At 40.9% G+C, this 25,178-nt stretch overlaps 1 protein-coding gene across 8 annotated transcripts in view; it reads right to left on the reverse strand.

The window, feature by feature from the left end:
- Nucleotides 1-25,178, reverse strand: part of OSBPL1A (oxysterol binding protein like 1A) — a 207,322-nt gene that overhangs the window by 17,884 nt on the left and 164,260 nt on the right. For all 8 annotated transcript variants that reach the window (XM_045849885.1, XM_045849884.1, XM_045849886.1 and 5 more), the window contains one exon: nucleotides 13,475-13,550. In XM_045849885.1, coding sequence (XP_045705841.1) covers nucleotides 13,475-13,550 — 76 coding nt within the window. The remainder of the gene's footprint in view (nucleotides 1-13,474; nucleotides 13,551-25,178) is intronic.

Here is a 25,178-nt window from a genome sequence, read left to right on the forward strand (position 1 = left end):
TAGAGCTTATTCCTATTCGAGCATTTGTCACAGTGCACTGCATTTTCCTACCTCCTTCACTGGAATGCAAGCTCCTTGATGGCAAAACCCTCCTGTTTAATGATTCATAGGAGTTCATATAGTGAAATGTGAAAAAGTATTATTTATAGACAGAAAAACAAATATTAGGAGTTCATAGCACCAAAAAGTTAACCGCTGTCTCTAGCAGTTGGCAGTACAGATAATCTTCCCTACCTTCTTTATGCTTTTCTGTATTCTCCAAATTTCCTAAAGCGAGCATTTATTGATCTTCCAATCAGGGGTGAAACAAAAGATATTATTTCAAAACCTAGTATTTTCATCCTAGTGAAAGGAAAGGACAGGAAAGCTAACCCTGCACCACAGAAGTGGGATAACAACACACACATTTACATTTGTTCATCATAACACATACAAGAGAAAAACGAAGTGTAAGTGGCATGATAGAAAAAGTGAATCAAACAAAATACGCTCAGGCTAGTCCAGTCCTAAGTTCCAAGGACAGTGAAGCATTTGGCTTAAGAGTGAGCTGGGAACAGAAAGTGTCTGGGGGTGGGTAATGGGGAGTTAGTACCAATGGTACAGACTCTCTGTTCTGCGAGATGAAAAGACTTCTGTGGGGGGAGGGTGGGGTGGTAGCAACTCAACAATGTTAATGTACTCGATGCCACTGAGCTGTTAAAAAATAGGTAAGAGAGAGCCAACTTAACATCTTATGGAATTTTCCACAATTTTTTTAGAAACCAAAAAGGAATGGGTTCTGAAATCAAATGCCCCTCACTCTGACTGCTTGCGTGGTCATGAATAAGTCCCTCACCTTTCCCCCAAATGGGGTTTCATTACGTACCTTCGCAGGGCTTGTGTTAGACTGATTTATATAAAAACATTTAGAATAGTGCCAGGCATACATTAAGCGAGTAATGCAAGTTAGCTGTCCTCCTCGTTATTAACAATACAGGAAGAGTGCCACGTTCTCCAAGACTGCACAGAGGCGAAGCAGCTCCAAAGGCTGGGGTGCTTTGCCTTGTTGCCTGCGCAGCTGAGCTATAAAGAAACTACCTGGAGCGGTCTGGCCTTCGAGTCCGACTCTAAAGGTAAGGGAGTGATGGGAAGGACGTCTGCTCCTGCAGCAGCCCCAGCCAGGAGGGGTCACTGAGGTCCCTGCTGGCAAGTTCTCGCTGCTGGCTGGCTGGCTGGCTGGCTGGCTGGCCTATCCAGTCACCAAGACCACAGCCGGGGTGACACAGCCCATCCCTGGGAAACACAAACTCTGCTGTTTCTGGCTCAGCCCTCATCTTGCACTCGGCATTTCACTTTGTTGAGCACGCTAACAGGGAGAGGCTGTTTAAAAGAAATTTGAAGGATTTATTCTTAAAGAAATGAAGAATTTTACCTATAAACTTGATTCTGGATTTTTTTGTTCCTAAAAAATATTACAAGGGCCATAAAATGCTCACTGAGGGAGTGACAAACATTCTGGGGATGATGTGGCATTTTGTCCTTTCCCTGATTACGGAGGACTGACTGGACGGAATCCTGGCCTAGGGACTTAATCTTTCAACTCTAAAGCATCTCTGTGCATATTGCTATTCTTCACACGTGTTTTTCTGGGAAAATACATGACATAAGCAGAAGGGGACAGGGAAGTGTCTACTAGCCATCTGGCTACGTGTTACCTGAGTCACCAAGGCGATGGAGAGTGTGGTCTGAACTCTGGAGACCAAGATGTGAAGCACACAGTTTGACCATCACTTCAATGGGCAGATTAGTTTTTAACCATTTGGAAAGCTCCAAAAACTATAAAGGGCTTTTTAAATCCAATTTTGAAATCTAGAATAATTTAAATACCTTCCCAGTTCTTTTGGTAACTCAGAATGTAAGCCTTCAGGGAAAAGTGAGGGTGCACACCTGGGCAAAATCACAAAGGAGTGGGAGGGAAAAAAAAAGACCCGAGACAATGTGTGTGCATAAAGCCAGACTGCCAGAAAAGCCACTTGGACCTTGCAGGAGAGTGTAACACGCTATTTTAAAACATAGCAATGGACTGGCAATCTTATTTCTTCTATTAGTCTGTAATTATTTTTAAGTAATCTTACAATTATTTTAATTTAAAAAAAACCTACAGTTCCCTGGATATGTAGTGAAAAACTCAGTGACACCAACTATATTTTGTTCCCTCTTGGAAATTCAGGGGTACTTTTTTTTTTAATTCCTATACAATAAACTTTGGTATTGCATTTACTAGATGTTGTATACAACTAATTAGTATTGTGTATCAATAGGAAAAGCAACAATGCACATTATGAAGGTCAAGTTTCAAGAAGAAACATTAGCTAGAATACTTTTATCACTGAGAGATTCAGGCAGCTGAAAGATTAAATATTGATGCCAGGCAATTCTACCTTGTGACCCAGCTAAAGGCAAAGCTTAAATTTATCCATGCAAATTTATAGTAACCAATGATGAAACTGAGGAAATTCTTAATTGTAACTGCTCATCAGCTGATAAACTGAGAAGACAAAGAGAGAGAGAGAGAGAGAGAGAGAGAGAGAGAGAGAGAAGGCTGCTTCATCACCTGAGCACTATATAAACAATTCAAAAGCAAGGCCAAGTTTGATGTCAACAGAAATGGAAAATATTCCTCATATATTAAGTCTAGCATTGTAATGCCCAAATGTGCACCTATTTTAAGATCTGGGTTATAGACAGAAACTCAACTTAGGTCTTGGGCGACATCTGTCTGCTGCAGCCAGCCTGCGGGCAGTGCCCTCACGCAGGTGCGTGACCCAGGTGCTCAGTAGGCTTCTAGGCTCTTCACTGAGGGTCAAGCGTTGGCCCAGTTCCTTGAATGTGCCTTCCGAGGACGAAGCTGGCAAGGAATCCTTCCTCCACAACTGTTCTACGTGCCACAGCTGGCAAGGATGTGAAGTGATCCTTCTTCCATGTATGCACCACAGAAGGTCCAAGATTTCTTTCCTGCCTTGTGCTACTCAGTCTGCTCCCTTTTCATAAGATGTCTATGATCGACTGGTTTATCGTGGCATAAGAGGTTCCTGCCATCTGAATACCAATCTGTGCAAAGCAGTCACACTAGGACATCACAAGACAGCCCTCCTGCGACCGTTCTGCAGAAGCAGTATACGGAGGCCCTCACACCTTCTGCTGCTGGTGGCACCACAGTTCCACAGCTCTCCCAGACTGGCCCGGGGGAACATGCCAGGGGTACGAGGGGAAGATATGGACCCAGAAATGAAGGAACTATGGAGCAGGAAAGGGGTGTGCGTTTGTGTGTGAAATGAACCACACTATGGACACCTGGTACAGCCAGTGACAAAAACAGGGAGGAAAAGAAAAAAACTGAGGAAGAAGGTAAACAAACAAAAAGGTATTCCTTTCATTCTTCCTGTCCAGTAGCTGAGTATTTTCAGGCACTGGAAGGCAGTGCCGGCCCTCTAGCTGGAGGCGTTTAACCCAAGTCCTCCACTGGCCAGTTGGGAATGTGGAAGGACAACAGTAGCACCTGCTGGAAGCTTGCCGGATGGCAGTCCTCACTGTACTCACTCAAGTGCACAGAGACTGTCCGGCAGATTCCTGAGCAGAGATGCTGCAGGGAACAGGCCTCCAGATGCTCATCCACCATATTGCCCTCGATACAGAGAGATCTGACCAGGTCACTGGGCAAAGTAGGGAGGGGGCTGTAGGAGGAGTTTGCCCAAGACAATGGTAAACAGCCTAGAACAGGATTGGCTGAGAAGCTGAACACCTCCAGAGCCCATGGAAAGATTTGAAATGAAAGAAGCAATCGCCCTAGGGCTCTTTTCCTCAAGGATGCCTTAAGGATGACCTTGCTGCAGCTAACTGCCTGAATTTCCCAACAGATGGTATTTTGGATGGGAAGGACTCTGGGCACAGCCTGGGATCGGCTGGCCTAGCAGAGGGTGGCAGGATTATTTCTCTTTGGGTATTCTAGAGGGGAGGGGCTCTGAGGCAGAAGCCTGCCATTCTTCCAAAATTGTGAAGCTTTTGAATAGAGACGCCTTTGCTTTATCACCAAACCTTTGCCTCTGGAATTTTGCTTAGAGGGTGTTGACAGGCAGTGGGGTCCCAATTGCTGTTCTGCAACATCCTCACCCAGAAGCTGACAAGCCCAAGAATGCACCTGTGCTGAAAGTGTCATGATGTGCCTTTTCCCCACTTTTCTTTTTACAAATGCCCATCTACCACTTAAAAAAAAAATGCCCTGCACCATTCTGAATCACAGTATAGTATTCATGCCCTGAAATGTACAATTCTCCAGGGCACCAAATAAAGGGAGGTTTAGAAATACAGTACCAGAGCCCTGGCTGGTGTAGCTCAGTGGATTTGGTATAGGCCTGGGAAAAAAGGGTTGTCAGTTAGATTCCCAGTCATGGTACATGCCTGGGTTGTGGGCCAGGTACCCAGTGAGGGGTACACGAGGTGCAACCATACATTAATGTTTCTCTCCCTCTCTTTCTCCTTCCTTTCCCCTCTCTCTAAAAATAAATAAATAAAATCTAATTAAAAAGAAATGCAGTGCTGGCCTGTGACACTGGTTCAGTTCCCAGTTGGGGCACATGCCTGGGTTGCAGGCCAGGTCCCCAGTAGGGGGCCCACGAAAGGCAACTACACATTGATGTTTCCCTCCCTCTTTTTCTCCCTCTCTTCCCCTCCCTCTAAAAATAAATAAAATCTTATAAAAAATAAATAAAATGCCACTTAAAAAAAAAGAAATAATAGTACCAGCATCAATGAAACCTCTTTTAACCAAGGCACTATTAACAACCTATCAGGGCTCTGTGCTTTCCCTGGTCCAGTGAGGGAGAGATCTGACTTTAAAAATAGGGTCTCCCAGCCACCTCTCCCGCGCTGGGGTACTGGGATTTCAGATCACTGCAGAGGTAGTACAGATGCTACATTTGTTTAATCACTTTTTGCTTCTGCTGTCCCCCATCTCTCGAGTCTGTACATAATGTACCAAAATTGACAAAGCTCCAAAATTATCTAGATCATTACTATCTTACATTTAGAAGTCAAGAATCAAGCAGTTGTCACAGTGACACAACGTGCTTATCTGAATCCAAAAATACCATCACACTCCTGACAGTTGACCTGGGTTAAGTCTGGGTGAGGTCTGGCCCTGCAGTTATGTGGCAGGGATTCTGCACCAAGTGAAGGAGCTAAATCTGAAATTTTGAGGGAAGAATTTTAAAGCCCCTGCTAAAATAAAAGCATTTCATGAAAAATATTATATCGGCAAGGGTGTTTTACAGTATGATACTTCAGTTTTGTCAGCCCCTTGTCAGCACTGCAAGGCACATCTGAGAGGTAATGTTACAGGGTGCAGCCAAGAGGGGGGACCCCAAATGGACATTTAAAATGGGGTCCAGAACTCAAGGTGTCTAGGAGATTTTAGGATGTCCTCACCCCCACGCCCCAGGGTGTGGGTTGGGGGAAGGGGCAAATGGAGCAGGGCCTTTGAGAGCTGTTTCGAATAGCAACAGCCTTGTAGCTAACCTCTGGTGTGGTCATTTAACATATCTATAGCCTTTGGCTGGTCGCTTAGATAATGTTAAATAGCTGTGGCCATGCTCTGAGCCAGGGGAATGGAAGTAACTGGGGGGCAGGTCCCCCCGAGTTATAGCGCCTGCATGGGAGCTTGAAGAAGATTGGCTCCAGGACATGGGGTCACAGCTGCCCAGACTCATGATGGCAGTCCAGGAAAGCTGGAAGGATATGAATTCTGGCATGTAAAGCTGAGTGTGGGAGGAGTCGGAAATGGGGCTGCAGAGGAAGGCTGGCGCGGGGATTTAAACCCAGATGCAGCAGCCATTGAGAGAGAGAGAACCACGCGGCCTTGACAGAGTGGAGACTCCCGCAGCCCTGAGAGAGAGAACCATGCGGCTTTGGCAGAGTGGGGACTCCCATGGCCCTGGGAGAGAGGACCACGTGCCTTTGCCCGAGTGGGGATCCCCGCAGCTTTAGAAGGGGGAACCACCACCTGGTTTTAGCAGAGATCCCAGCAACTCAGCTGAGGGTGCCGGGAACCCAGGGAGGTCTCCCAGTCGAGATGGAGTACTAACAGGGAATAACCAGAGGAGTGCCTGAGCCATGGACTTCTAGTTCCTTTCCTGAGATACGGTACTCTGGACTGAGCAAAGGGGGAAGGAAGGAAGGACTGCGTCTGTTTGTGGGTGTTTTAAGGAACTTTGGGATTTTGGTGAAGACATTAGGTCACTACTTTAAGTTTGTATAGCATTAAATAAACATTTCCTTTCCTTTTCACAAATCTCTGGCATTGAGAGATGTCTTTCCTCTGGTGGTGGACATAACGGACCTGGGGGCTTCTTTCAGTAATAGTATATCGTCCCAGGCCCCCCTTGTTTGTTCTGTAATAGTAATGGTGAATGGGTCGAGGCAGGAGTCCTGGGGAAGCTTCTCCCGCACACTGACCAGAGACTGAACTGCCAGCATTTCCCAGCGGATGGCACTTGGGATGCGAAGGACTTCCAGGCACAGCCTAGGATCAGGAAAGGGTTGTCCAAATTTTTCTTCTCCGTAACACTAAGGGAGTCCTGGTAAAGTTTTCAGCTTGTGGATCATAAAAAACTATCTTTAACAATATACTATCTTGATTTTTGGTGTATAGTTGGAAAAGAGTCAAAGAACTGAATATTTCTAGATAAAAACATAGAACTCCTACTCCCATCTGTCTATTAATATGAGCAAGCTTTTTCAATCCCTCAATCTATTAAATAAGAACATAACAGTTACTGAAAATCCTGTCTCTTTTTACCAATAGGTAACATTCATTCTCAGACCTCTAAACCCAATAGGAAAAAAATCCACTTTTTTAAATCATCACCTGAGGACATTTTTTTTTCATTACTTTTAAAGAAAAAGGAAGTGGGGAAGGAGTGAGGGAGGCATGGCAGGGAACGTCCACGTGAGAAACATCTATTGGTTTTCTCCCGAATGCACTCTGCTCCCAACTGGGGATCACACCTGCAACCGAGGCACGTGCCCTGACTGGGAGTCAAACCTGCAACCTTCTGCTGTACCGCATGATGCTCCACCTAACCGAGTCACACCAGTCAGGGCCCTTGTACCTTTTATGTGGATATCTTCATAAATTCTGTAATGTTTGTTATTTTGATCACTCATACACTAATATTTATAAGAATAACCTAATGCAAAGAAACTTTACTACTAAAGTCTTGTGGTCACAGGATATAAATTTTAAAACTTTAAGTTTTATATGTACTTTTGTGATAGTAAAGTATAATAGGGTAATTAATTAGTAAGACCTTCAAAGAAAAAAATTACTGTATTTTGCCATGCAATATGCACACCCATGTTTTTGATCCAAACTTTCAATAAAAAAAATCTTTCATTTCAATTTTTAATTCAATTGTTTATTTACAATTAGAAGCAAAACTGATTATCATATTCCAAGGTATTATTTTGCATACAGGTATCATTATTGTTTTCTAGTTACACTTATAACCCATATGCATAATTAAAAGAATTAAAAACACTTACATAGATACAGAATTAGTACTAGCTATGTATAATGCTCATCCTTATTTTTCCCTCAAAAATTTGGGCAAAAATGTGGGCAAAAATGTGTGCATTATATGTGGCAAAATACATGGAAAGTTGGGATAATATTCCATGGCCAACACAGAATGGATGTATCTGCTAAAGGAGCAAATGAAACTTAAACTTTTCAACTCTTAAAGAACAGTTTGCACTTGTATTCAAACTTCATTGGTATTTGATTCCACTGGAAATCTTTAAAAGAGTGGTAACATTTTCACATTAATTTCATTTCTTATCATGATGCAGCACTACATTCTGTGACTCTAAGATATTTAGCAAGCACAGGCCCGCACTTGCATGGCCCAGGGTGCAGCTGCCTTCTCCAATTTTGCACCTACGTGCCTCTCCTGTCTCTCACCCTGGTGCTGGCCCTCGTTTCCAAAGTGGCCTAACCCCTGGGTGAGTCTTGCTAAGAAATCCTAAAGGGAGGAGAGAGATGAGAAGGAAGAAAACAGGGGAAACATAGGACATGGGATTATGAGATTAGAGTCCAACAAGAAAAAAGAGTAAGGAAATAAGAAGTAAAGGTTTGGGACTACTAACCAGTATCAGTATTAATTCTGAGCTGGGACTCTGTTTAGTAAAAGCTTCAATCATAGACAGATTAGGATTGAATTCCAGTTACGTAAAGCATTCATTTCATGTAATATAATCCAAGATTTGGTAACATAATCCTGCCCTAAACAGACTGGGAGAAAAAAGGCCGGTGTCCTTAGTTTTGGAAATCTAAGTCTCTATAGCCTTCTTCGAAAAAAACAAAGCAAAGTGCATGTATGTGGAAGTGGAGGATGGGGGCCAGGCGAGCCTGGCTGGGAAGGTGCTGCAGAGAACTGAGGCCCAGGATGACAAGTACCTGGAGAAAACGCTCTGATTAAGATAAAATTAGCCCTGGCTGGAGTGGCTCAGTGGACTGAGCACTGGCCTGGGAACCAAGGGTCGCCTGTTCTATTCCCAGTGAGGCCACATGCCTGGGTTGCCCGCCAGGTCCCTAGTAAGGGGCTCACGAGAGGCACCACACATTAATGTTTCTCTCTTTCTCCCTCCCTTTCCCTCTGTCTAAAATAAATAAATAGCACCTTTAAAAATATATAAAATTATACTTAAAACATACCCAGCAAGATAAGCATCTATCATGTGTTCTTAAAAGCCATGTATTTTGAATAATGATACTGTCATCAAACTATGTCATCATAAAGGAGAAGCACTAATTTTAGAAAAAGGTGGGACCGGATTCCAGTTCAATACAGAACTGTGAGGTTTCTTCCTGGAAGACTGCTCCCTGTCCACTCTGATCTGACATGCTCCTCCCATCAACAGAGGTATCATGAAAAGCTATGGGTCAATATCTAGTGTCTTCTACTATGTTTAAGACTTATTATGAAATTAAGACAGCAGGAATCTGAAGCTAGAGAAAGAGCTGGCTGAAAGGTATACTGCACTCTTGTAACTAAGATTTACCCATACAGCAAGTACCCATACAGAAGTGGAGTGCTTGGATTGTTGACTCTAATAGGACGGGCAATGAGGGATTTTTCAAAGTGTCCTCAGTTCAAATTTAAGGGCAATTAAAACTATGAGTACTGGCTTTGCCTCTATGCACATCTACAGCAAAAATTACAACTAGATTACAAAACAGATTTCACCCAGATTCACCAGAAAATCGAGCTGTATGGAAGTCCAGTAAACCAAGGATTTAAAGAAGGCACATTCATCCAGACAGGTAGGAGGGGTGGTGGAACAGGCAGTCCCATATTCACGTGTGGTAGATAAAAATCAGGAGGGATACCTCGTGAGCCAAGGATCCCAGCCCCAGACCCGACCTCCCAGCCCAGGGTCCAGTGCGGGGAAGATAAATCCCCATAACTTCTAGCTGCAAAAACCAGTGGAGGTTTGGGTGGCAGAAGAAACTGTGGGATTCTTAAGAGACTTCTCTGAAAGGGCTCACAATGGACTTAGGACTCACTTAGGCACACCCCCTCTGGGATTCAGGACCAGGGCAACACCTGGAAGGGTAGCAGTGGCATATAGGGAGAAGAGGAGAAAGTGAAGTGACTAGCAAGAGGTCGAATGCTGGGAAGACAGCTTCCTCTCTGGCAATCTCCAGAGGCCAGGCAGCAGTACTGTCCCCTCCTCGAACCCTCTCCTACACGAGTTCCCCTGCCCTGGCAACCACTTAAGGCCCCACCCCACACCGTTTATAAGGGCCTTTTCCACAACAGGCCACACTACTGAGTCATGGAGTCAAAGCAGCTCTACCTAATATCCAGAAACAAACACAAGGAGGCTTCCAGATTGAAGAGACAGAGAAATATAGTTCAAATAAAAGAACAGAACAAAACTCCAGAAAAAGAACTAAATGAAATGGAGATAAGCAACCTATCAGATGCAGAGTTCAAAACACTGGTTATCAAGCTGCTCAAAGAACTCACCGGGTCCTGCAACAGTATAAAAAAGAGCCAGGCAGAAATGAAGGCTGCATTAAGTGAAATAAAGAAAAATCTACAGGAAACTAGCAATGCAGGGAATGAAGCCAAGAATCAAACCGATGATTTGGAACATAAGAAAGAAATGATGAAAACACTCAAGCAGAAAAACAAGAAGAAAAAAGAATAATAAAAAAAAAAACAAGGATAGACTAAGGAACCTGTGGGACATCTCCAAATGTACCAACATCTGAATCATAGGGGTGCCAGAAGGTGAAGAGGAAGAGCAAGAAATTGAAAGCTTATTTGAAAAAATAGTGAAAGAAAACTTCCCTAATTTGGTGAAGTAAATAGACCTACAAGTCCAGAAAGCACAGAGAATCCCAAACAAGTTGGACCTAAAGAGGACCACAACAAGACGACACAACATAATTAAAATGCCAAAGGTTAATGATAAAGCGAGAATCTTAAAAGCAGCAAGAGAAAAGCAGAGAGTTACCTACAGAGGAGTTCCCATAAGGCTATCAGCTGATTTCTCAAAAGAAACTTTGCAGGCTAGAAGGTACTGGCAAGAAGTACTCAAAGTGATGAAAAGCAAGTACCTACAACCTAGACTACTCTATCCAGCAAAGTTATCATTTAGAATGGAAGGGCAGATAAAGTGCTTCCAAGACAAGGTAAAACTAAAGGAGTTCATCATCACCAAGCCCTTATTATGTGAAATATTAAAGGGAACTATATAAGAAAAAGAAGATGATCAAAACTATGAACATTAAAATGACAACAAATACACAATTATCAACAACTGAATCTAAAATAGAAACTAAGTAAACAAGCAGAACAGGTGCAGAATCATAGGAATGGAGATCATCTAGAGGATTATCAGCTGGGAGGGGGAAGCAGAAGAATGCGGGGGGGGAAGTGCCGGGATTAGTAAATACAAAATAGACAGGAGATGTAAAGCACAGTATAAGAAATGGAGAAGCCAAAGAACTTAATATGCATGACCCATGGACATGAACTAAGGGGGGGATTGATGGGGGAAACGGGGGTACCAGGTGGAGGGGGCAGAGGAGGAAAAATTGGGACAACTGTAATAGCATAATCAATAAAACATATTTAAAAAACTATGAGCGCTATTGTTTTCTAAGTTTGACCTATTTTCTTTTGGGGGATGGAAGGAGGCAGATATTAGAAGAGTCAACATAAAAAATTACTTTTAAAAGTTTACTCTAATTTGAATTCATTTTCAAGATACTCTGTACCTGAAATCTCAGTTGCCAGAACTTACACCTAAGTGTTTCTGCTGCCTATGAGAAGGTATTCTGTGACAGTGTCCAAAGAACAATCCTCCCAAAAGATAGGTAACTTCCTTTCAGTCCACAAGAATAAATATTCCTCTAGAACATTAGTCTTTGATAAAACCTCAGCAGAGAATACTTTCCAAAAACATAATTTCCCCTATAGCTCTTTCTGTGATTTTATTCAGCTAGTTCTGTAGACAGGTTTCAAAATAGTCTGTGGTAACCTTTCAACCCAAACAGCTTTGCTTTTATTAGCTTTATTTTATGATTCAGCATAAACATTTATTTGCACAAATAGACCTGCACCTAAAAATAAAAGTAAAACCATTCTTCTAGAAAAAGAGTACCTTTCAAAGTAAAATCAACATAACAATTTCCCGACCATTAAAGGAATGGTAGTCTCCATCTAGACAGATGCTGGTTACTAGTCTGAACAAACTCGTGACACCTCCATTAAACCGGACACTCAGTGAAATAAGAGATGGCAGGAGACAGACTCGCACAAGTGCTTCCCACAATGGCCACCACGACTAAACCACACCTGAAGTTTTCACACACTCTGCTGACCAAGTCACCCTTGAGAGATGTGGTACCAACTCTATAGTAACTGTGGGTTTCGTCCCTTAGCAGGTTGCAAAATCAAATTCATGAACTGGAATCACTATTAATTTAATACAATAGAAAACATCATTTGTTATAATAATAAGTATTCTTTTGTGAAACTGGTTTTAATTTGAATGCACATAAGCATTTGGATCCTGGATCACAATAGTGAATTTTACTAAGGTTTTGAAAATACTGACTCAGGAATATAAATAACTATTAATTTTTGTCCTGAAAATTTCAGTTCCAAAGAGACTACCATGTATACTTAACATCGTATTTAACAGCATGCACATTTGGTTTGTCGTGATGAACGTCCACACCGTGAACCAGGATTGGAGCCCTAGGTCTTCTCATTCCCAGGTGTGACTGACTGTTGATAACAACACTGACCACTCCAGTAAACCAGGGCTACCCTAGACATTTTACATCAATTACTTTATCAATCTGGCAATAGACCTATAAGGTACAGATCAGTCTCCTAATTACACACGGGAGGACGTGCCCCTCCGGGAGGTTTGGCAGCTCACTCAGGGTCTCACAGACATGAGGGGCTGCGTCACCCAGCTACAAGGTTTAGGTGAATTACTTTCCATGCAGTAGGATCGAAAAATACTTGTTCAGAGTGAGTGTTTCTGGGATTAAGTCCTTGGTAATTACATTTAGGAAGTCTCGCATGACATCATCCCAAACGGAGAACAGGGACGTTAGAAAAATGCCAAAGTGGGCACGTCACCAGTTGGAAGGATTTCTAGTATCACAATGGAAAGGTTTGGAGTGGTTGTACTCCTCAGTGCAGGAAAGCTCTTAGGGTGTCCCGGGTGCACACCAACTGTAAATTTCAAACGGTAACGTGCAGCCAGGCAGATTCTTTAACAGCTCAGGGCGCTTGTGTTTAAATTTTCATCACTCTGGTTGGTCAAGGGTCATGATAGAAGAATTACGAGAACTTGACTCAGAATTCTAGCCTGGCTGACTGAAAATGGACTACTATTTTAAAGGGAACCCAGGGATTTACATAATAGTAAACCTGGCCATCTGCTGCCCTGCCCCCCCCCCCCCCATCAGCTCCACCTGCACAGCTCACTAAGCAGAAATGTATTCCAGGGACCTATTAGGTAATATGCCACATTGCAAATTCAAAGTGCAAAAACTTGCTCTGTGCACAGAAATCTAAGTGAAAGCATATTCTACATGGTAGGGAGTCCATTCTCTCTCTGAGCGAATTCCTGGGTAATTGGATAGGGAAATACAAAGTGTGATCATTTTCTTTTCCTGTTACCTTACAATGAGAAGTCCAATTAAAGTCACACTAAATGGCATAAAGAGTGGTTCACGTTCTGGCAGGAAAACCTAATAAGACTCTTCTCAATTTCTGATTCTCAAAAGTTCCCATAAACATTGCTGTGCATCAGTTTTATGCCAATACTAAGATTCTCTTCCAGAGGATATACAATGAAACACATATCTGCTTAATGTTATATATAAAACTGATAGTTAATTTACCATTCCAATACATTTTCTGAGGATGCTCCAGATACTGAAGTCATTTCTGGAAAACATAGGGGAGGGCAAGCTTGTTCTAAAAAAAAAGAGAAGAAAAGAAACATAAGGATTTAATTTAATGCTACTGACATTGGGAAGAAAAAGGTATTGTCATTAATATGAAAACCACAGTATGCAAGCACGTACCTTAAAAATGTACATCACAGACAGGGTCAGACAGGTCAGTCTGCAGCTGTACGCCTGTTCACTGCCACTGTGACCCCTGGGGAGTTTCGCGGCAGATCATTTGGCCCCGTGTGTTTAGTAATGCTATGACCTGAACCCTCCCAGGTCTCCCCAGCCGGTGTCCAGCTGCTTGGACCACCTCAGAGGGATGCTGTCCTTTCACGTGCTGGTGCATCTGACCCTGCTGTCTGCTTCAACACACACCTACCATATTCTGATACTTAATAAATTGTTTTACTAAGTAAAAAATAAATGCTATCACAGAGCCTAGTTTACTGTTTTTAAGAAATGAAACAGGAAAATGCAAACAAACTATAAAAGTAAAAATAAAATTTAGATCCAGCATCACATACCACAGTAGGACTTTCTGAAAGATACTGATATTGAACAAAATTTAGCAACTCTATAAACAGTGGAAAGCCCCTTTACAAATGAACCTCTATTGAAGGAGCATTTTCAAAGCCTTTGCAGGAGTTTGGAGGCAGACAGAGGATGGTGGTCACCAGAGGCGGAGGGTCTACGGCTTCAATGAGCAGCACCTCTGGGCTCAGGCACCCAGAGGCCGGTATGACCAGCAGGAAGCCAACAACCTTCCACAGACCACAAGAGCAGCACATCACAGGGGAGCTGTGAGAGGTACCGGAGCAGCTTTCTAAAACCCCATTAAAGTGATGCATTCTCGCTTGTACCTTAGGTTATGGCAGGGAGGCTGGTTCCAGCTGCCATTTGACATATACCCACCTAACTAAAATATTACAGGAAATATTAAACAAAAATCTCTTCTAAAAACTTCTATAAGCTAAATTGATGAATTTGAGTTATATAAGTTAATAAAATTTTAAGGTCTTAAATAAATAATATTTTAAAACCCTCCACAGTAAAATTCTTCTGATTGCTTTTTCTTTTTTAGGAACACACACTGCTCATTTGGCAGATTTGTCATCTAAGCAATCTGCTGGGTAAGTGGCCACAGATGGTATTTAAATCACATTTTCCCTAACCCAGGACTATCAATCTCTATGACATGAACAATGGCACCCAGGGATGGAATCCCTGGCATTATCTCCCATTTGCATGTGTAATGTAGTTTTGGAGATGCATATAAACTGAGTTTTTTATCTGTCTATAAAAGTCAGTCAGAAACATAACATACACCTGAGAAGTTGTGAGCTCGAAGAATATTTGCAAAGATTAAGTGAGGAGCATTAATTCCCCTGCAACAAATGCATACATTAAATGTCTTCTGATTAAAGGCAAGAACAGCAGAAGGTCAAGAAAAGCAAGAAATATTACAAAAGCAAGAAAGCAGAAAAGACATCCAAACTTTATTCTTATTCTCAATTTAGAAATCATTACAGAATTGCCAGCCAAGAATACCCTATACTCATTTTTATGCCCATAACTCATTGTGGTGTATTATGAAAATGCAGTAATTGCTAGTTTGCAAGGAGGCCAGATTATATGCAACATTAATTACACATTTTAGCACACAACCAGAAAGCAGAAGTGTAAGGGACTGTGAAAGGTGAAGGGCCATTACCCAGCCTACGCCGTTTCCTTGTGCAGGACACACAGGGCCAAACTCAAACCCTCATCGTGTGCAATAAACTGATCAGAAGCAGCCAGAGAAATGCCTGCAGAGGGGACAAGTACAAAGTGCAGAAGTCGTGGCACAGTGAATGACTTCAGGATTGCTGACCACAATCTAAGTCAACAGCACAACGAGGCTGCCAAGAAGGCAGGTGCAATCTCAGGCTGCCAACGGAGAGGAGCAGCCAGCACATTCCCGAGGGCAGCCCTACAGTGGTCAGAGCAGAGACAGGATGCGGACCCACATGCCACTTTAAAAAGGAACTTTAACGCCTGCACTCAGGGGGGCTTATCAGAGGCTAGGCAAAGGTGTCTGGAAACAGCTCGAGCAACGGCTGAACGAAATGTGTAGTTGGGAAGAAACTAAAGAAATGAAAGGTCTGGGGAAGAGTGGGCATGAGACAGTGGGCATATTAGAGGATGGAGCCAGGGGTGCTGGAGTAACAGCATCCCCATAACTGCCCCCCCCATCACCGCCACCACCACCAAGCACCAGCAGCATCACTGTATGTCTTTGCCTGCCTCCTCTTTCTGCACAGCACCGATCACCATGTGACATGCGATGGGGACTCCTGAGGATGCCCCCTAAACAGTATGCAAGCCCTGAGAGCTCACATCTCATCTACTGTATCCCTGTTGCCTAAAACAATGCCTAGCACAAAGGAGGAGTTTAAATATTCGCTGAGTGAACTTTGGAATTCCTATGAAAGAACTGTGACATTCAGCACACACAATTCTTTCATAAAGATTTTGCTTTATTCTGTGCTACACAAAAGATTAAGACTAGGATCACTGGTGGTAGTCACAGGACAATTAACATAAAGATCTGTCCTATAACTAATTCCAAAAATGGGAGATAAGAAATTCTTATCAAGGAAGGGTTTCAAACAGAGGCCGGAGGGCTCCTTTTAGGTGCGACCCAGAAAGGCATCCGGCACCGGGTGCGACGTTCGTTGGTCTAGATCAGTGAGGGCCAGGGGTCTCACTGAACATCCCAGAGGGAACAGACAGTCCCCCACAACAAAGACTGATCCAGCCCCCAGAGTTGGTAGTGCCAAAGTTGAGAAACCTGCCATAAAAGTACAATGAGAGCTTCATAGATAACCTTAAATTATGTAGTGGCTGCACTGGAAAAAAAAGTAAAAAGGAATAAGGTACATTTTAATAATATACTTAATTTAATCCAATATATCCAAAATATTAGCACATCAACATGTAATCAGCACACAAGTACTGAGACACTTTCTCATACTGTCTTCAAAACCAAGTGTGATTCTACACTTAGAACACGTCTAAATTTAGCTACGTTTTCAAGAGTCAAAGTGAATTCGTTGTGTATGTTTAATGAAAAACTCTCTTATACTAGTTCATTTTTATAATTTAAACTTGTATTAGTTAAAATTGAGACTAATATTCAGTTTCTCAGTCACACTAACCATATTTTAAGTGCTCAAAAACCGCAGGTGGCTAGTGACTATTATCAGATACTAGATTTCTGTTATCGGTTCTGACAACAAAAGAATAGAACTGCTCTAAGATTGTGGGGGAAGAGCAAAAATTGCTCAAATATAGGAGTCTGAAGTCAGTAAGAATTGAGAAATGCAAATTAAAACCACAATGAGACATCACTTCACACCTGTCAGAATGGCCATCATCAGTAAATCAACAAACAACGAGTCCTGGAGAGCACCCTCCGAAGAGAGAGGGAACCCTCGTGCACTGCTGGTGGTGACGCAGACCCGTGCAGCCACTGGGGAAAGTAGCACAGAGTTACCACAAAAGAAGTTAAAAATGGAATTGCCTTGTGACCCAGCAATTCCACTCCCGGGTATATAAAAAAAAAAACAAAATATTAATTAGAAAGAATATATACCTGTCTATGTTCACTGCAGTGTTATTTACAACAGCCAGGATATGGAAGCAGCCCAAGTGCCCGCCAATGGATGAGTGGATAAGAAAGTTACGGTACTTATATACAATGGAATATTACTCAGCCATAAGAGAATGAAATCTTAACCATTTGCAACAGCATGGATGGATCTAGAAGGTGCTATGCTAAGTGAAGTAAGTTAGAGAAAGAAAAATATCCTATGGTTTTACTTATATGTGGATGGAATCTAAAAAACAAAATAAATGAACAAACAAAACTGAAACAGACTCATGGACAGAAAGCACAGACTGATGGTTGCCAGAGGACAGGGGGCTGGGGCTGGGTGAGGAAGGTGAAGAAATTAAGAAGTACTATTTGGTTAGTTACAAAATGGTCATAGGAATGTACAGTACAGCATTGGGAATATAGCCAATAACACTGCAATAACCATGTACAATGCCAGGAAGGTACTGGAAACACTGGAGGGACCACTTTATAAAGGAGACGACTGTCTAACCACTGTGCTGTACACCTGAACCTAACATAATATTGAGTGTGAACTGTCATTAAAAATAAAATTAAAAAGAATTAAAAAAAAAACACCCTGCCAAAATAAAGTCATAGACAAAACAGTCCACAACCTAACCGTCAAGCAAATGTTAAATCTTCTGCAGTATTATTTTAAAAAGGCAAAGGGAATACATTTTTTAAAAATTAGGAAGTAGATGAAAACGTTTAAAAACTATGTATACTGAAAAGGATGTATTTCTATCCTTCTAACTTTACTCCCCGCAGCAGGAGGAAGGAAAATCCCCATGGAACCTGGGGGAGGGAAGGGTCATTCCCAGAAGAAATAAGAACAGGGGAGAGCAGCGACCAGACTTTTCAAGGCTGAAACTAAAGATAAATTATTCCCTTCCCTTGGAGTTTATCTGAGAGTCATTATCCTCAATTCTATGCTTCCTTTTTTTCCCCACACAGAGAAAAAAACACCCTGTACCAGGGACTGAGAGTGATATGCTCTGGTTCTATTCTCAACCGTACAGATGACACTATGACCATCCACACGACAACACAATAACTGTGCTTTTTTTTTTTTAACGAAAAGCCCCATTGCTGTTGCTTCTCTATGTGATGAAGGCTCCGCGCTCTATCCCACCTGTACCAAGCCCTGCAGGGTTGCAGACAGACCCCAAACTAAACCACATTAATCTGTGAAGTGTGCTGAAGAAACGCTGTACTAGAATCCCTCTCATTCTGAACTAAGTTGTGCAAGTTCAGGACATCACTACTGCCCACATCTTGAAGATGTTTTTGGATGGCAGAAACCACAGGTGAGGCTGACCTTGATAGAGCCTGTCCGATTCCTGTGAGCTGTACCAATCCCCTCAGTCCTGGACTCCACTGCAGCCATCCCGCTCCTGCCCAAACATTAGTAGGACAAACACAGGACACTGTTTGCTCATGAGACACTTTGAAAGAGAGTTGGAAAAGATTATCCAACAAAGGCAGGCAAAACTAACCTCCAGGTGCAATTAGTTACCAGATGGTTCATGCTTTTCAGGCTTGCTGCTTAATTTCCATGAGGCCACATGAACTGTTCTGGGTCTCCCGTGTGTACAGGCATGCGTTTACTCTACTGCAATACCATTACACTTGGGTCGGGGTCTTTCTCACAGAGGATGTCAAAGAACCATGGGACAGGAACCAGGGCACCGGCCCATGCTCTCGACACAGCCTATCTGTGTCTGCACAACCTGGGCAGACCCTGAGGGTCAGCTACGCAGCTGTACAATCACCTTATTTGGCAGCTCGATATGTACTGAGAAAAGGAATGTCTGGGACAACTATAGTTTCTCAGAAATGAGGTCTAGGTTTCCTACTTGTACATCAGTTTTAAAGAATTTTTAAAACCCCTTGTTATTTTTACAAAGTACAAACTACTAAGATAAAAACATTCATAGTCATTGGTGATACACCATCTGCCCACTGGCTTTGCTTTCCAATTTGTAAGAGCTCTTCGTATATGATAAATATTTTATTCACCACCTACACTGCAGGTAACGTTTCTCAAGTCTAACATTGGTCTTCTGATTCAGTTTGTAGTATCATCTGCCAAAGCAAGTCTATCTACCTGGGAAGACAATACAGAACATAAGCAAAATCTGTAAGTGAAACTTCAAAGAACAGTTACCTTTCAGTATTTTCTCTATGGACAAAACACTTTGCCATTCCATTAATAGTCACTCCAGAGATAAAAGGTGAATCTCTTAAGTCATAAAGTTTTATAAACTCTCATTCCTAAATTTTTAGAAATTCAAGTTTATATCAAAATGAGGACAAATACAACAACAAAAATAATCTTCTCAAGCATTTACCATATGGAAATAAACAATTAAATGAGAAAGAAAAAGACAGGATTATTTTTCAAATTACAAAACAATACATTATATAACAAGTGAAATAATCCATCTATAAGGGGGGACCCAAGAAAAGCCAGCATTTATTTATTACAAATCATGTATTTATTTTTACATGCTTAAACCTCAGTCACCTTCAAAGTACTCTCCATTTGGTGCAACACACCTACTGAGACTTTTTTTTCACTGCTCAATATAGTTTTGAACTCAATTTTGATGAATTTTAGTGCTTTTGCCATTTTTTGTTTCACTTCTTCCACATTGGCAGAACGTTTGCCTTTGAGGACTTTTTTCATCCGGCGAACCAAAAAAAAAAAGGTGACTCAGGGTGAGATCTGGTAAATGGGGGGGGGGGGGGCAGCAAGCACAGAGGTCATGTCATTTTTTGGTCAACACTCAGCACAGTGTGAGCAGGTGCTCGTAAGTCACCCGACATGAAATGGCAAATGCATTCAAAGAGTCTTCAAAAAAAAATTCACTGAAGCTGAACGTAGCTTCTCACAACGGCAGCTGGTACACTGTACAGATGGGTTCCTAGAACACTCACCTAGCGGGGGAAGCCTGTACTACAAGGGGCCTGCCATCCAGAAGATAATTCTCTTTTTTGGGCCTCCCCTCTCAATGGGGTTTGCTTGTTTCCCTTTCAATACTGCTTGAAAATTGTTTAAGTCAAATCGTAAACTAATTCTCTTAACTGAATGAATAATAGTCCATGACAAGAATGCTACATATCAAAATACATTTTGCCATTATCCATGAAAGAAATTGACTGTATTCATTCTTTTGCCAAACCAATAGAGCAAAACATGGTAATACATTATATTCATATTTAAATCTGATGCTTTCATTTTTATGGAATAGAGTACCAGGGGTAAAATTGCTGGGTCAAAAAGTATCTATACTTTCCATATCCACAGATGTTGCCAGATTGCTTTCTGAAAAGGTTTTAACGATTCCACATTTCACCAATAATCAATGACAGTACTCTGTCATATCCCCACCAGCAGCAGTTGGTGTCAATGGGTAATCTTACTCATGTTTTGCCAGTGTAACTATAGAAAGGGGTACCACATTGCTATTTTGTTTTTCCTTGACTAGTGAGTTAGAATACCTTTTGATATGTTTAATGACCATTTGGGTTTACACATCTGTAAATTGTCTATTTATATCATTTATAACCACTAGATGATTTTTGGTCAATTTGTAAGAATTTGTTGTAGGTAATAGATATTAATCTTCCATCAATCTTTTATTTAGGTTCCAATCTAATTCTTTAAGTGGTCAAAATACATATGTATATCTCAAGGCACTATCTCTCCATGAAAACAGCTAGAACTCTCACAGGCGTTTGTCCCTGCTTGTGCACTGGGAACCAGGTGTGACTACAGTGTGAGATCCCTGTGCCCTCTCACCTCTGTGCCTTTTACAGTGGGGCCCGGGATGTCGCCCAGTTCCCTCTTATAAGACAGAGAGAGGAACTCTCCCTCCAACCTCCTTTAAAAAGATTCTTGATCATTAATCTGCATGCTTCAGGAAGGACAGGAAAAGTTCAGTTATTTTTAAAAGCAACACTTTTCACAAATGCTTGACATCACACTATCACTGAACTTTAAATGAGTTCTACCAACATGAAGTGTTTGAATGCTAATAGCTACTATTTAGTGTTTACTTCACTTTAGAACCTGTGTTTATCACTTAAACTGCAGCACTTCATTTAATTCTCAAAATAATCCTGTAATTAAGCACTCATTAAATAACTAGTCCGTGGTCACAAATTGAATGAGTGGCAGACCAGGATTCTTTCATCCAGATCTGGAGCCTCTGGGTTTTGGAGCTCCGACCGCCACATTTTGTGAGCTTCTGAGCCTCAGTGTCCCTACTTCGAGAATGACAATATTGTCTCACATGGTCATGGTGAGGTTCCAATGAGACAACGCATATAGAGTAGTGCTTTTAAAACTTTGGGTTCTGCCCTGGCTGGCACAGCTCAGTGGATTGAGCTCGGGCTGCGAACCAAAGTGTCACAGGTTCGATTCCCAGTCAGGGCACATGCCTGGGTTGCAGGCCAAGACCCCCAGCAACTGCACATTGATGTTTCTCTCTCTTTCTCTCTTTCTCTCTCTCTCTCTCTTTCTCCTTCCCTTCCCTCTCTAAAAATAAATAAATTAAAAAAAAAAAAAAAAAACTTTGGGTTCTTATTCTTTGGAGGTCTGTAAACTATATAACAATTAAATTGTTTAATATACATCTATAACAATTATATAACCATTACATATATAACAATACATCTATAACATATAACCATTGTGTTAAGAAATGAAATAAAGTACATCAAGCAAGGGTAGGTGGTGTAAACGAAAATTTTGTTTCAGTAACACACACATACTCTTATATGTGCATGCTACCTGGTAAAATATAAAAATAGACATTTTTATTGGGTTGGCCAAAAAGTCCATTTAGTTTTTCCATAAAATAAAAGATACATTTCTCATTTTCAACAATAACTTAATTGATTTGAACATTTTGAGTATGTCGGCTATATCCCACATAGTAAAACATTGATTGCTCTCAATTAATGTCTAGATTTGATTGCTATCAACTTCAAATGGTAAACATGAACACGGAGCACCGTCCAGCGAGAAATCTCCAGCTTGAAACTTTGCAAAAGTGTTTGATTAGTCACAGCATCTTCTCCATGTACTACACAAATCCTTTTTAGCATTTCAGTTATGTTTTTACCGTTTTTGAAATAATAAAGCATAATGTGCCAAAAATATTGCTTATTTTCTTCTATCTTCAATATTAAAATGGCTACACAAAAATTCACCAACTTTGATAAGCTTTTTTTAAATGCACGCTGATATGAGAGTTGTCACCATACAATCTAACAAAATTGTTCTACATGAAGTTAAAGACAACTAAGCGTTACTAGAGACACTGTATGGAAAAAAACACAAACTTTTTGGCCAACCCATCAGTATACAAGACTTTGTCAGTGATACAAGAACATTTAGTTCAGTGCCTGACAGGTAAAAACTCTCAACATAAAGTGGATACTGATGTTGTTATTATTTTAGGGAAAACCATCTCCTTTTTCTGAGTTTTTAAAGATTTAAAAATAGTACCATTTTCTACAGGCATAATTACCGTACCATACTAATTATATTTTCAAAAGATGATCCAGAAAAATAGCCATTTACTGAAGAATACTTGTACCTATAAAAAGGTCTGCAGAGAAATAGGTAAGAATTACTTCTATTACCCTAGAGAAAGGCAGACAATAAAATGTTTCCACACTTGTGCTACTTCGCCTGGTAAGGCTTTGCACAGGCTGATGAGCAGTTAAGCCAGTGGTCTCACTGGAGATCTGGTACCAGCCAAGCCTGAGGTTGTTTTTCCAACTTGAGACCCTGGCCCCAGAACCTCTGGTTAGGAGACCAGGGAATCTTAAACAAAGATCCTTCAATAGATTGTGGTTAAGACACAATGAGGCAATTTGGTAAAGGCTCCAACTTGGTAAAGTCCCTTTCTTTCCTGTGATTTAATAGTTATTATTCTTTGTTTGAATGTCATATGACCTGGGTGAAGTGCTAGAACAATTCTGTCCAAATAACATTTTTCATTTAATTGAAATGATGACAGAGAATAGTAGTAAACCTCAAATTTAATTTTATTGTGCTTTAAACATTCCACTCACATTATTAAGCAGTACTTGGACTAGCTTGAGGGTACTTCTTTCAGCAAATACATTCTGAATGGCTCCTCCCTGCAGGCACCTACTAGGAGAATGATCTCAAACTCAAAGATGCTGTCTGCGATGGGATTTTAAAAGCAACTCCAGTGTCCAGATTTAAAACACTGATGTGCGCAGGTAATCCTTTGTTGTCCCTGTCTTCATCCCCTCTGTTATTTCTGTACACAACCACCACTCACTAGGCCGTAACCCCCTGAGGTAGGTTAGGGATCATGTCTCTTCTCCTCGGCATCCCCCTCAGAGTGCAGTATTTTGCATATAGCAGGTGCTCAATGTTTTAAAACGTACAGTTTTACCTAACTTCTCCTTAAGTTAGAATAAGCCAAAGGAAGAAAAAGAGTGAAAAAAAATGGGAGATATGGATAAGCAATTGTGATACGAAGAACACAAAGAATCAAATTTTCAGTCTGTAAGTCACTTCTTAGAAAGAAAATATTTTCAAAACCAAATTCTTTAACACATGCTTGCACTTTACAATTAAATATTTGTTCATGTTAATGAATATCCTGAAGATATCATAATTTTAAGTACTAAGATATTCATTTGCATACTTGAAGAGTTAAAAACCTAATTTTAACCTCTGATTCAAGATTTTTAAAAATGAACTAAAAATCTAAGAACATAATTTCACAGGGAAGCAGACTTCAGTACATCTATAACTATGATACTGAAATTTACAAGTGTACATGCGTATTTACATCATGATCTGCACTGGCGTGTGTATATCTACTTGCAGTTATTAGATGCTCATCACCCCTCTTCTCAACTGTCAGAAAGAATCCTTCTTCCCCTCTCCACCAATCTTTCCTTCCAAAAGCCCCAGTTTAAATATAGTCCTAAGGAACATAGCTAGTATTTGAGTCTAATCATCTTTCATTTTGATTGTACTACTGATGTTAATTAAACACCCCAAAGGAACTAGTCTTCCAGGTTAGGAAGACATTAGAAATATCTATAAAATTATATTTACAAAATTTAAAAAATTGTTGTAGTAATAAGAAGTCTTATTACATTCTCACAAATTATGTATAATCTTACTTGAAACAATCTTTCTTTACATAGTTCATCAGGAATAGAGTTTGTGAATCTACTCTTTAAAAAGGCTGAAAAGGAAGTGATATGCAGAGAAGCCTAGTAATCTCACCACTAATGGGTAAACATATTTTTAAGATCATGTGAAAAGTATCAAGTTCCGTTTTGGGAATCGACCACTCCTCTCGATCCCTTCTTCCCCTGGTTAGGACAGAGAACCAAGAGGAATGCAACACCCCTATTCACCTTCCTCTTGTTTCTTAAGAACACATTAGGCTGCTGTTGCAGATTCACTGAAATTTGTGCACCAACAGATTCTAAGCTCTATTGAACCTGCAGCTGGGATGCAGCAGGTACTCAGTCAATGCTGCTGAGATGAGCAGATAAGCTTTGCCAGTTGGTTTTCTATTAATTAGGGATTTAGGTTGAGTAAATGGGATGCCACAATGCATTTATAGTGTAAAATAATTTGTCCATAGTAACAACCAAAAAAGGTTATTTCCTCGCTTTGAGAAATTAAAATTTCAGGTCACTGTCATCAAAAGATCCTGATGAAGTTAACACATCATCAGTGATAGTAGAGAGAGAAAGGTTAAAAACTTGGGGTAGGCAAAGATTGCTTAGGACACAAAAACGCCCTAACATAAATGAGAAAATTATAAAGTGGACTTAACCAAAATTAAAAACTTCTGTTCAAAGAAGATATTTAAGACATCTATTCATTATTAAGGAAATGGAAAAATAAGACACAAACTAAGAAAAAATATACATGATATATATATTTGATAAGACTATATCCAGAATATATAAAGA

This window comes from Phyllostomus hastatus, unplaced genomic scaffold, assembly GCF_019186645.2.
Source record: "Phyllostomus hastatus isolate PE091 unplaced genomic scaffold, TTU_PhHast_1.1 phas_contig_80, whole genome shotgun sequence".
Classification (NCBI taxonomy): domain Eukaryota; kingdom Metazoa; phylum Chordata; class Mammalia; order Chiroptera; family Phyllostomidae; genus Phyllostomus; species Phyllostomus hastatus.